The 13,019-nt window shown below is 41.1% G+C and overlaps 1 protein-coding gene across 9 annotated transcripts in view; it reads right to left on the minus strand.

The window, feature by feature from the left end:
• Positions 1 to 13,019, minus strand: part of slc2a9l2 (solute carrier family 2 member 9, like 2) — a 241,947-nt gene that overhangs the window by 137,293 nt on the left and 91,635 nt on the right. For all 9 annotated transcript variants that reach the window (XM_062457030.1, XM_062457010.1, XM_062456972.1 and 6 more), the window contains one exon: positions 7,226 to 7,353. In XM_062457030.1, the coding sequence (XP_062313014.1) occupies positions 7,226 to 7,353 (128 nt within the window). The remainder of the gene's footprint in view (positions 1 to 7,225; positions 7,354 to 13,019) is intronic.

Raw genomic sequence — 13,019 nt, forward strand, 5'->3', positions numbered from 1 at the left:
ATTTAAAGCTCTGATAAAAGTTTCAAGTTCAAGTTTATTATCATATACTCATAAAAAGCATTTATAAGTAATGAAATTCTTTGTGCTCAATGTCCGTTCAACTTGCAGAATAAAAAAAATCAATACTAAAGGATGGAGAAAAAGGGTAGAAAAAATAAGAAAAATTGTAGTGCAAAAAGATATTTCAAGGACAGTTCAGCATCCTTATGGCATGTGTGAGAAAACTATCCCTGTATCTGATGGTACAGGACCTTATACTCTTGTATCGCCTTCCAGAAGGCAGGAGGGAGAAAAGACTGTGGCAGGGATGACTAGGGTCAGAAATGATCCACTTGGCCTTTCTCCTGCACCGCTGGCTGTAAAGGTCCTGAATGGATGGTAATGCAGTCCTTGTAATACGCTGTGCAGATTTGACCACTCTTTGTAGTGTCTTCCTGTCCTGGGCAGTGCTGTTGCCAAACCATGTTGTAATGCCACCAGTCAGTATGCTCACAATGGTGCACCGGTAAAAATTGGTCAGTATAGTGCAGTCCATGCCAAATTTCCACAGTCGCCGCTGAAAAAAGAGCCTCTGTTTCGCTGTCCTTGTAACCACACCAATATGGTGGTCCAGCTCAGATCCTCACTGATGTTGATACCAAAAAATCTGAAACTTTTGACTCTCCACAGCTGTGCCCTCAATGTGAATGGGTGCATGTTCTCCCTGCAGCCGCCTGTAGTCCACTATCAACTCCTTGGTTTTTGCTACATTAAGCAACAGGCTGTTATGCTGACACCAGGATGTCATTGTTGCCACCTCTGCTCTGTAGGCAGACTCATCACCATTCTTGATGCAGCCGATAATGGTGGTGTCATCAGCAAACATAATGATAGTGTTGGACCTTTTTGTGGCTGCACAACCATAGGTGAACAGAGAGTACAACAGTGGGCTTAACACACAACTCTGTGGGGCAACAGTGCTGAGTGTTAGACTGGTGGGGTGATGTTACCTAGCCGTACTGCCTGTGTCCTATCCAGCTGCACATGGAAGGACTGATGTTCCGGTCCTGTAGTTTCATGATGAGCCTGGATGGTACTATGGTGTTGAAAACGGAGCTGAAGTCGATGAAGAGCATCCGCACGTATATGTTGTTCTGATCCAAGTGAAAGAGAGCAGTGTTCAAGGCCAAAGCTACAACATCATCTGTAGACCTGTTCGGCCTATATGCAAACTGGAGTGGGTCTAATGCAGGTGACAGGCAGAATGTAATGTGGTCTTTGACTAACGTCTCAAAGCATTTCATCACAACAGGGCAACAGGGCGGTAATCATTGAGACAGCTCACTGATGGTTTCTTAGAGACTGGGATGATGGTGGCTCCCTTGAACCTATTGGGGACGACAGACTGCGACAGGGAGAGGTTAAAGATGTCAGTGAAAACCTCTGCCAGTTCAGGAGCACAGGCCTTGAGAACACAGCCAGGGATGTTGTCAGGTCCTGGAGCTTTATGCACATTCACTCTAAGTGATAAGTTTAAGGTTGTTATAGAGGTTGTTAGCAATCTAAGGAAACCTCTATTCCCTTGTGTAGGCTACAGCATGCAGCCAACAAAGTATGTTGTTTTGTGTCTGTATTTGACTTTGGTGAATGTTATTTACATGCTGCGCATGTCATTGCATGTTCATATTAAGCTAAAGTGGTCTTTATTTTCTCATTACAGCGTGAGTTTAGTTTTAACGGTGGATTTGGAGAAAAAGCTTCAAATAAATCTGTAGCAAGAAAGACACTTGTGCCTGCCAGTGTTTCATGGGATAATAGTATGCTACACTTGTAAATTACTTGTGTAATAAATACTGTGTTTTAATTTAACCAATTAAATAACCGTTTTCTGATTTTTGTGGGGAGGCGTTTAATCGAAGGTGCCATTTATTACACAATGTTCATTTTTGGTGCAGCGTTTATTCAAGGTCAACGTTTAATCAAAGAAAAACTGTAGTTTTCTTCCCAGCATGGGAAGGCCAAAGGATGTTTACAATTGTAGTAGGCCATTGATATGTTTTAAAAGTTCAGGGATGTAATTTGTTGGATAAGAAGCCCCCATCCCCCACTCCAGAGACAATTGATGACAGAGAGGTGCTGACATTAAGTTAAACATAGTCATGCGTTAAAGAGTAGAGTAAAAAATAGAGACAAAATGTGTACATGGATGTTGAAACTCAGTGCTCTGAGTTTGTGCATGTCAGTTTAGACAAACGTAGCCTTTTCAACCTCTAGGTTTAATTCTCTCTTTTATACATTTAAAGTTGGATTTGACATTTAACAGACATTTAATCATTTAGCAAGTTGTTTGACTCAAAAACCATAACGAAGTACATATGGTGTAAAAAATCTGCAGTCAAATTTGGCGAAATTGCTAGCTTGGATGTTATCTTTACATATAGATGGGTTGGTGGTTACAAACAATGAGGATGCGCATGCAGCTTCAAGGCAGAACAATGCCTACCATTTCACCTCTAGTTTATATGTTCCCACCCCCCCCCCCCCTTCTGAATAAAGTTAGATTGATCTGATTTGTTGATATCTGTTGCTATGAAAACCATTTTAGCCAAGCTAACTAACATTGTTTTTAGCTAGCTGACATTACCATTCAATCACTAACAAAACACGAATAGAAATACTTTGCTAACAGTCCTCACGTGTAATCAAAAGCTTGTAGTGAGATCACATGCATGACCCCCCGAGACAAGCTTTCATGTTTTCATCGCTAGCATCTCGTCATATTACACAGCCGGAAGACAGCTAGATAATAAATATTGTAGCGTCAGCGCCCTTGGGTACCCAGCATGCAGTGCACACCAAAAACGCAAATAGCTGTGGAAAATAGTTTGGTTACAACAGCTGTGCAAGGGATTTCAGTTGTTGTGTTCGTTCACTTAAATGTGTGTAATGGTCACCCTGATTGTGCATGTTGTGTAGTTTAATGGGATCAGAGAGTCTGACCATGACAAAGTATTGTTAAGCTGCTGTACCATCACAAGGTACACTTGCTAACAGCTGGACATTAGCTATACCTTGGTCCAGTTCCCTACATGACTCTTGACAGTTGTTTGACTGAGACTCTAGAGAGAGCTCAATTCAGGTAGAGTTCTAATAGCCATGGTCTTCTAACCAGTTTCAGTTTTGAAAACAGTGTGACTGTGTGTGGTTTTTTGGGCTACTTCTAATACTCATACGGCTGCCGCATTTATGCCTTGGCATGACCTGCGCTGGGATAGAGGGAAACAGCATGGATGGGGAAAGTGTGTGGGCAGAGCAAGCAGTAGTAGTACATAACCTACACACTTCCTTTAGTGAAGTGTATCCTCACTTTCATAAAGTTATTGTTGTAATCAAAGCTTTTAAAGAATGGATCTCTGCATGATGGGCCTGACCAGAGCACAGGTGGCCTGACACAACACGCTTCAAAGTTGTCACTTTCAAAAGGGTGGCATTTTAACCCTGTCAGTCCAACATGTCTAAAAGTTGGTACGCATGCCTTATTGCCAATGGGGAACAAATAAGTCTCAAGAACCCATAATGTCGGCAGCATGGATATTTCTCTACAGTGACAATTTGTGAAGAATTTCAAAAAATGACTTCAAATCAGCCATTGATCCAATTGTCTTGAAATGTTGTGTACATGTATGAAATACATGTCTGTGTCATGTCAATTTTGTAATGGTTTGCAATGCTGAGGAGGAACCCGCCATTGCTGCCTGCAGCTATATTTATTATTATTCTAGTTCCATGGGAGTCAATGGCAGCCCCTAGAACCCTTGGATATCTTTTTGTGAAATTTGGCACACTCATTAAGGACAGTTCCTTCTATACCTACACCAAGTTTCATGTATCCAATTAGACCACTCTAGCGCCACCAATGGGTCAAAGTTGGACTTGTGTTTACACACGCAACTTTTGAACCGTATGACTGATTTTCAAAAATGAGGTACCATTGGATTCCCTGGATCAAGACGAGTTCAACGCACCCTATGACGTCAATTTCCGGTTATATAGATTTTCCGCTATTTCCGGTTGTATCAAAAACCTTTGAAAGCCTACTCCTCCTACAATTTTTGTCATATCTTCTTCAAAATGACCAGAGATGATCTTCAGACCAAGCCTCACAAAAGTTATCCCATGGCGTTTTGATTTTCTAAACCGTTTGTCCGGCACAGCCAATCAAAATCAGCAAAAAAGCAACCAAACAGGAAGTTGGGTCAAATCTCAGCAAATCTTTGAGATATCAACACCAAACTTGGTATAATGACTCGGAACCCTCTTCTGAGGATGTCTACACAATTTGGTGTCATGTGATCACTGGGCGTGGCCGCAGGAAGCAAAAATGTGTTTTGGCCAATAACTATTGATTTGTTTGCCTTTATTAAGTGATTCCTTTGTCTCATGATATCTTGGGACATCCAGTGTGTGACACATGATAACTTGTGATAACAGCCGAATTGATGCGGCCGCCATTTTGAATTACTGAAAAAACGTTTTTTCTGTACTCCTCCTACAAATGTTTTCCAATCTTCACCAAATTTGGCAGAGATCATCTTCAGACCAAGCCTCACAAAAGCCATCATATGTTTTTTGGATTTTCAAAACCGTTTGCCCGGTACGGCCAATCAAAATGTGCCGTTAAGCCAGCAAACAGGAAGTTGGGTCGTATCTCAGCAAATCTTTGATGGATTCACACCAAACTTGTTGCGTGTACTCGTAACCCTCTTCTGAGGATGTACAACATGTTTTATGGGTCATTCGACTGCTTGTCCACCTCATTGCTGCTTGCAGCTAAGGTACTCGAAAGCATGTACACTGTCTGCTTCATTTGAGCTTGATAAGCTAAGCATTCTGTAGCAAATAATGACAATAAACCCACTATTTATTAATTAAAACTACTTCTGCATAGTTGCACCGAAAATACAAACGTAAGCAAAGGCAGCAATCGCTATCGAATCAACAGACATGTGCAATTTAGCTAGCAGGGGAATAATACAAACAACGAAGATCACCAGTTAACTTAATTTGAATTAGCAAGAATATAGACTAATACAATAACAGGCTTAAATTAACTGAAAAGTTAGCTATACGACTTCTCAAAGACGCACAATGTCAACTGTGAAGCGCGACATGCTATTCTCCGACATGCACTCTAACAATCACATAGACGTCCTAAAATTTTGTACAGCCCTATTTCTGATACCATGGCGGCAGAAATGTAGTCGTGGCGGGCCGCCACGGCAAAATAAACATAGAGGAAACAAACGTGCAAGGTCCCATCCTCTATTTGACAACCATATCCATCCGTGTTGACAAAAAGCAGCTACCTTATTGGTGTAGAAGGATCACGTGTCGAACCGTGCCACCAAAATCCTATTACGCTCTGAAGAAACTAGTTCTGCATAAAACATAGACGCATCGACAATCGACTGGAATTTCAGCGACAAACTTTTTTTTGGTAGCTTAGCAGGACTCGTTCTTTTTTTATGAGCTAAAGATTGTGTAGATGCCAGACTGTGGAGCGGGTTGAAACGATAACGGGGTTCACCTTACAGCCTAAAGTAAACAGAAATGATTCGTTCATTTCCCGACTCGGTCTTCGGGTACGAGTATTTGGATCATTTTTCACGTGACCTGCATAGGCTCTGTAGTGGTAGCTAGAGGAAACGCTAGAGGGAACGATTTGTTCATTTCCCGACTCGGTCTTTCTACGAGTCTTTGGATAATTTTTCACGTGACCTGCATAGGCTCTGTAGTGGTAGCTAGAGGAAACGAACGATTCGTTCATTTCCCGACTCGGTCTTTCTACGAGTCTTTGGATAATTTTTCACGTGACCTGCAATGCATTTTCAGGAGGAAACACAACACACAGTAAGCCAAGAATCAAGCATTACCCCCAACTGCCAACAAATTAATTCATCTCTCATCCAACACCATCTGCTTCCAATATTAACATACAGAGAAGTGGCTCAGGCTATTAAATCTTCAAAACTTTCAAACAAAGGGCAGAAATAGTGAGGAAAGAAAAGAGCGAGAGAGAGGTTCAGTGTTCCAGAGAGGTAGAGGAGGGGAGACAAGAAGAGACTGCTGTGGCACCCCAGGAAACGGAAGGGAGGCGATGGGAAATACATTTTCTGAAAACACTAACAGTTTACTGTTTTTCATAGTTATCTTTCTGACAGTTTACTGTTTACAAAGCACTTTACCGTGCACATTCTTAGTTCTACAAAATACAGATTATACCAACATGATTATACCCAAACCTAGTGACTACATAGTAATTGTAAACCTACTGTAGTATAGGAATTGCTTTGTAATTAAATGGTATTAAGTGTTAGTGGTATGGGTTATCACAAAATTATTACAAGACACAGAATGGGGAAGGTGTGTAAGGAGTGAGTGGATGTTGTGAAGAGGGAGTTGAAGGAGTCATCAAATGAGATCTATGTTAACATCCTTTTACCCCTGCAAAGTCAACCTCCCCCTAACCAAGTTTCACTTGGGTAATAATGCGTACCACCAAACAGTAATGAAGTGTAACAACATACCAGTTCCTATGTAACTAAAATGTTGTCACAAAAGTTGCTATGTAGGTCCATAGCAGCTCACATATCCTAATGTAGTGTCGCCCAAAATAAGATTTCAAGCATGTGGTAGAAATGTATGGATTTACCATTTGCACATGCTAATGTCAATCAGTAGATCAAGTATTACTTTCCTATTACCTTAGCATTATCTTATATCAAATTATCCATTATTATCTTCACATACATTTTTTAATTCATACTGATTACAGTATGAATTAAAGTTACAGTCTTGTAAGCATGTCACCTTTTATCCGGTTCAATCTCCATGTATTTAGGGCCTCAAGAGTTTAGACAAGGGAGGAAGCCGTCAGGACCAAATATGACATGACATATAAGGCTGCCTTATTACTAATAATTAGTTAGCATTGCTTGTATACCCAACCCTTCCTGTATACACAAAGATAATAGATAGTGTTTATTATCTTTGTGTTCTACTCAGTGTTTACTATAAAAATCAGGTTTCGGACCTTCATGCCGTATACCTTGCAACAGACCTTACTGCCTCTGATCTGGTGATTATTTTTGTCATGTGTCTCCTCTCAGCCGACCGCCAAACTCCCCAGAACCCTAGTCAATGCCACACTGTTGGTGGAGATTTTTTGTACAATCATTAAACTCACCTGAATGAAAGGAAACAGCAGTCCCACAGCAAAGTTGGACAGCCAGTTGACAATGCCTGCAATCATGAAGGCAGCGGGCCGGTATGATTGCTCAAAGAGTTCACCAGTTAGAACAAAGGGTATCCCACCTGAGAGAGAACACAAACAGCCCTGTCACTCACAAGGTCAACATGAGAAAAAATAATAAAATAAAATATAGCTGCAGGCAGCAATGGCGGGTTCCTCCTCAGCATTGCAAACCATTACAAAATTGACATGACACAGACATGTATTTCATACATGTACACAACATTTCAAGACAATTGGATCAATGGCTGATTTGAAGTCATTTTTTGAAATTCTTCACAAATTGTCACTGTAGAGAAATATCCATGCTGCCGACATTATGTGTTCTTGAGACTTCTTTGTTCCCCATTGGCAATAAGGCATGCGTACCAACTTTTAGACATTTTGGATTGACAGGGTTAAAATGCCACCCTTTTGAAAGTGACAACTTTGAAGCGTGTTCTGTCAGGCCACCTGTGCTCTGGTCAGGCCCATCATGCAGAGATCCATTCTTTAAAAGCTTTGATTACAACAATAACTTTATGAAAGTCAGAATACACTTTAGTAAAGGACGTGTGTAGTTTATGTACTACTACTGCTTGCTCTGCCCACACACTTTCCCCATCCATGCTGTTTCCCTCTTTGCCAGTGCGGGTGGTGCGGTGGCCGCATGAGGTTTAGGTGTAGTCCAAAAGTTGCCTCCCACAATCAAAACATATTAACCGCAACATTGTTTTCAAACTTTCTCAAAGATGGCTTGAAAACCACAGATATTGACTCTCTTCTTGAGTAGATCTCTTTCCAGAATCTCAGTCAATCCAGAATCAAGATTAGCCTCATAGGCAATTGGTCTGGTCTAGGGCACAGCCCACGTTCAGCTCCTTGCAAGTATAGCCTGTGATAGTAAAATGGCCGACTCTCTGTTCCCATTAAACTACACAGCACGCACACTCAAGGTGACCAACAAGATTATATTAACTAACAAACAATGGCCGGGTTTCCCAGATTCGTTAAGAAGCTCTTAACGCTAAGAGCTTCTTAAGAGCGTTCTAAGAACGCTCTAGAACGCTCCTAAGAAGCTCTTAGCGTTAAGAGCTTCTTAACGAATCTGGGAAACCCGGCCAATAACATTACAAACATCTAACTGAACGAACACAACAACTGAAATCCCTTGCGTAGCTGTTGTTTTTTTAACATGCCGCACTGCATGCTGGGTACCCAAGAGCGCTGACGCTGATTATCTAGCTGTGCTCCGACTGCGTGATATGACGAGATGCTAGTGGTGCGCTGAGGTCTCAGAGTCTCCTGCCCGAGTTCAAGTTCTGCCCGATTAGCAAGCTATTTTTACTAATGTTTTGTTAGCAATTGAATGTTAATGCAAGCTAGCTAAAAACAATGTTAGTTAGCTTGGCTAAACTGGTTTTCATAGCAACAGAAATCAACAAATCAGATCAGTCGAACTTTATTCAGAAATGGGGGGATGGCGGGAACATTAAAGGTGTAGGTACAGTAAAAGTGAAATGGAACGCGTCTTTCTGCCTTGAAGCTGCGTGCGCATCAACAAGACCCCATCTATATGTAAAGATAACATCCAAGCTAACAATTTCGCCAAATCTGACTGCAGCTTTGTATACCATATGTACCGTGTTATGGTTGTTTGAGTTAAACAACTTGCTAAATGAATTAAATGTCAAATCCAACTATAAATGTATAAAAGAGAGTTCCAATCAAATCTGAATTTGTTTTAAACCTAGAGGTTTAAAAGGTTACCTTTGCCTAAACTGACATGCACCAACTCAGAGAACTGAGTTTCAACAGCCATTTACACATTTAGTCTCTATTTGTTACTCTATTCTTAAGGCATGTTTAACTTAATGTCTGCACCTCTCTGTCACCAACTGTCTCTGCAGTGGGGGCTTCACAGGGTGTCTACAGGTATAAACAAGTTAAATGTAAGACCTTTTAATACCACTTCCAAATGAAATTAAAGACCAAACTTACGATGGAAATACAAATCAAAAGTGGAAATATACAGTCATCTTTCCAAGTAAACACTGATGTCTGTTCAATATGAACAGTATGGTAAAATGACAATAATCGGTTGAGTTTAAGAACATTGACTAAATGTGTGTAATGCGGAAGGATAACACAAAAATGTAATTGCTGTCCTAAATTATACTTATTATTACACTAGGGTGGAAATGGTTGAGCAGAAACTAACAATTCCATGAATCCCATGGAAACAAAGGCAAATGTGTGAGATGTACTGATGTGGAGCACAAATGCTCCAAGAAGCAGTACTTCTCTTGAGTGGTTTTTATTCAGATGAATAATCATTGGATTCAGGTCAAAAGTCTATCACTTGAACTAGTTTCATCACTTAAGACACAAAGTCAGCAGCTTGGCATACTGGCACATGGAAAGGATTAAACATTTAGACTTTCATCAAAGTAATGCTGGCTTGTCCTTTTTCATCAATGTCCTCAAAAAAGCAGGCTGCAGAGCTACTGTGTCTGTGGGGTGACTGTCTCTGGAGGGCTGGCAGGCAGGGGCAAGCAGGGCCGGCAGGCAGGCAAGCCAGCTGAATCAAGCTGTTCTGGGGTCAGGGCTGATGAGAAGCTGTCCAGCTAGAGAGGGGTCGTCCAGCAAGGGGTCTGTGTGGATCTCACCATCCTCGAGTCTGTTGCATCCTCTGTTGAACTCTGTTGAGCAGGCCTCTGCATGACCCTCCAGACTTGTCAAAGTGAAGAAAGGGTCCATGTCAGTTGTGAAAAATGAAGCTTTTCCCATCTACACTTGATACAGACTTCAGTTTTGACTGTGAAATGCAGTGTCATTACTTGAACTTGAATCCAAATGTGTTGACCTCATGGAGACCCATGCAGTCACTCGAAACACGGGTTCGATTCCAGGCTCTGGCAAGAGTATTTACCTCTAAACTGGTCAATATATACACATCTGACAAAAGACCAGCTCGACCTTTGCTTGTAAACAGTGATTCTGACTGTAAGAGACCTTTAAATAGCCTGACTTACCGAAATTGGCAAAACTAGCCTGGCTAACGTAGGTCGCTTTCTCAGGGCATATGACGAATGAAACAGGCTCGCCTTGAAAAATCAGATATACTGACTATCTTAAGCAGGCCCTTGTCTACAAAAAGCAGTCCTCCCTGACGTTTTTGGAGTAGAATTGAGTGAAATACAAAATTGTTTACACACTGCCAGTGGGTGAGCCGAGCCTGACTCTGAGGCTAACGTCAAAACAATGTACCCCCGGGACGCAGTATCACTCCAATTGCAAGTCCACAAAACACAAAAATAATCGGAGCATCTGGCTAAAAGCACAATTCCCACATCTCCTAAAGGCTTCCCTCCTCGACCTTTTTCGTGTAAACGTAACTGTAAAATGGTGAACTTATGAACATGACGCAACGAAACCATGGCTGCCGCCTAAGCGCCTATGCGGTCTCCCTGCCGCATAGGCTTATTACAAAGACTTTCACGCCAAAAATCACCATTATGAGCCGACAGGTCTGTGGGGAATTGCTTTTTCTCCTAAAGGCTGCTCTCCTCGACCTTTTTGATGAACAATTCGCCGAGATGCAAAATGACTCACTAATTAAAAACACAGAGGAAAAAAGCTACAGTAGAGCTACAGTAGCTACTTTTCGAGTTCGGTTTTCCGTCACTTCAGAATCACGATCTAAAAGGTCTAAAAGTGCTAAACCTTCACCATAATTCAAGAGTAGTGTACTTTCACAAACCCAATCATTAATTCTAGCTTAAAATGTGTAAAACCAGGACTTACCGAAAGTGGCTGCCTCCAACACGGCTTTAACGGGACACGACTTTCACGGGACACGGGAAACAACAATGGCCGCCGAAAAATAATTTGTATTCGTAACAGCGAGCTGCGATTGGAAGCGAAATGAAACAGGGGCTAAAAAACGAGGGTGGGGGCTTGGTCAGCACACATTTTCAAGAAAGCATGCGTGTGTCAAGGGGCTCTGGCCCCTTGTGTGTGTGAGAATGTGGAGCACGCGCGCACAGGAGCAAAGGGAGAGAGGATTTGGGGAAACAGCCCTAGAAATTAGCCAAGCATGCATGTTTCAAATATTCACTAAAAATCGAGTTTTCATGTTACAGTCAACTTCTTCTCAGATTTGTGTACTCAACATTCTCAAGAGTCTTCATATGAACTAGTGATTGAATCAGAGTATCAGTTTTTGGCCGGCGGATGTGTAAAGCATTATTTTAGCATTAGCAATAAATTCAATTTGCTCTATATCAATCATTTTTAGAGGTATGAAGTTGCCTTTGCACATGGTAACATGTTGTAGTGTCTTCCACGTGACATACCAAGTTTGGTGTTGATATCTCAAAGATTTTTAGGGAAAAAACGCGTTTCCTTAATCTTTATTGTACAGAAAAATCCAATATGGCGGCCGTTATAGCTTCTTGAGGCTTTTTTTATTCCTCATGAGAAATAAGGCATATGTAATGAATTTCAGAATTTTGGGACTTATGGCCTGCAAATGGCATCAATTTGAAAATTGACATATTGGGGCGTGGCCTGTAGCGCCACCTATTGTCTCACATGGCCCATGTTTGGTATGGTAGTTACTAATGGTCTGCAGTTTCAACATGCCAAATTTCACAACTTTTTACGGTACTGGTCTAGGGGCTGCCATTGACTCCCATGGGTAAAAAAAATAAATAATAATAATAATACCACCAATAACAATAGGGTTCTCCTACCGGAGGAACCCTAATTATACTAACAATAACAATAGGTGCCTCGCAGCTTCGCTGCTTGGCCCCTAATAATAATAATAACTAGAGAGGGTACAATTTCTGGGGAAATTGTAGGGTGTGCTTGCTTGCGTCGGTTGCACAGGGGTCCGTTTTTGAATGACATTTTTACAACTGATATTTCTGTATATGTTATATAAAAATGCATACTTATTATTTATAAATATTACATAGATTTAAAAGCATTTTTTTTTGCTGCTCATTTATACGAGTGAAGTGTAGAATGAAATAGATGTCTTCTCATTTCCCCTGCAAGAGGCAGCCTCATCGTTGAATCAAAACTAATAAATTTGGCAGACCGGTGTAAAAATTGACCTAATCTCTATGATTTAAACGTCATTTTAAGTTTTTCCCTTCTCATGATATTTTCAGGCATTTAGCCTACTCATTGCATTCATTCATTAATAAAGAACCCCCTTTGAAGATTATTCTACGACGTTACCCGGCAGTAGAAGATGGAATCGCGATTCAAACAGTACCATCTGCTAACTGAAAATATGCCCCCCAAAACGTAAATAAGCTTGACATTCATTTAGTGGAAAATCGCTCATTCATAAAAAGCTCACTGGTAGCGATCATTGTCAGTAACAACGCAAAATGCGATATAGCCCTGTGTGGAGAAGCTGCCGCGGTAAATTGTACTACTACGGTACAGTACTAGACTACTGCTGTGTTCGTCTTGGTAGCGATTGCGTTGGTTGAATTGGATTTAACGTTCCGTTGTACGGTTTAAGATGAAATTAATTATTTTCATGAACAGATTGACAACGTTTAGGCTGTGGCAATGAAGTTCAGGTTAGTAGTTAGATAGACTTTTGATTTAAGTAAGGGGAGTGCCGAACATGTTCTGTCGCCGTTTGACTTCCTAAACAGCTGTGTAAGTTAGATGTTTTTGTCGTGTGTCTCGCGTAAGCTACAGCATTGCAGTGAGCTACACT

Source organism: Osmerus eperlanus, chromosome 1 (assembly GCF_963692335.1).
Source record: "Osmerus eperlanus chromosome 1, fOsmEpe2.1, whole genome shotgun sequence".
Classification (NCBI taxonomy): Eukaryota; Metazoa; Chordata; class Actinopteri; order Osmeriformes; family Osmeridae; genus Osmerus; species Osmerus eperlanus.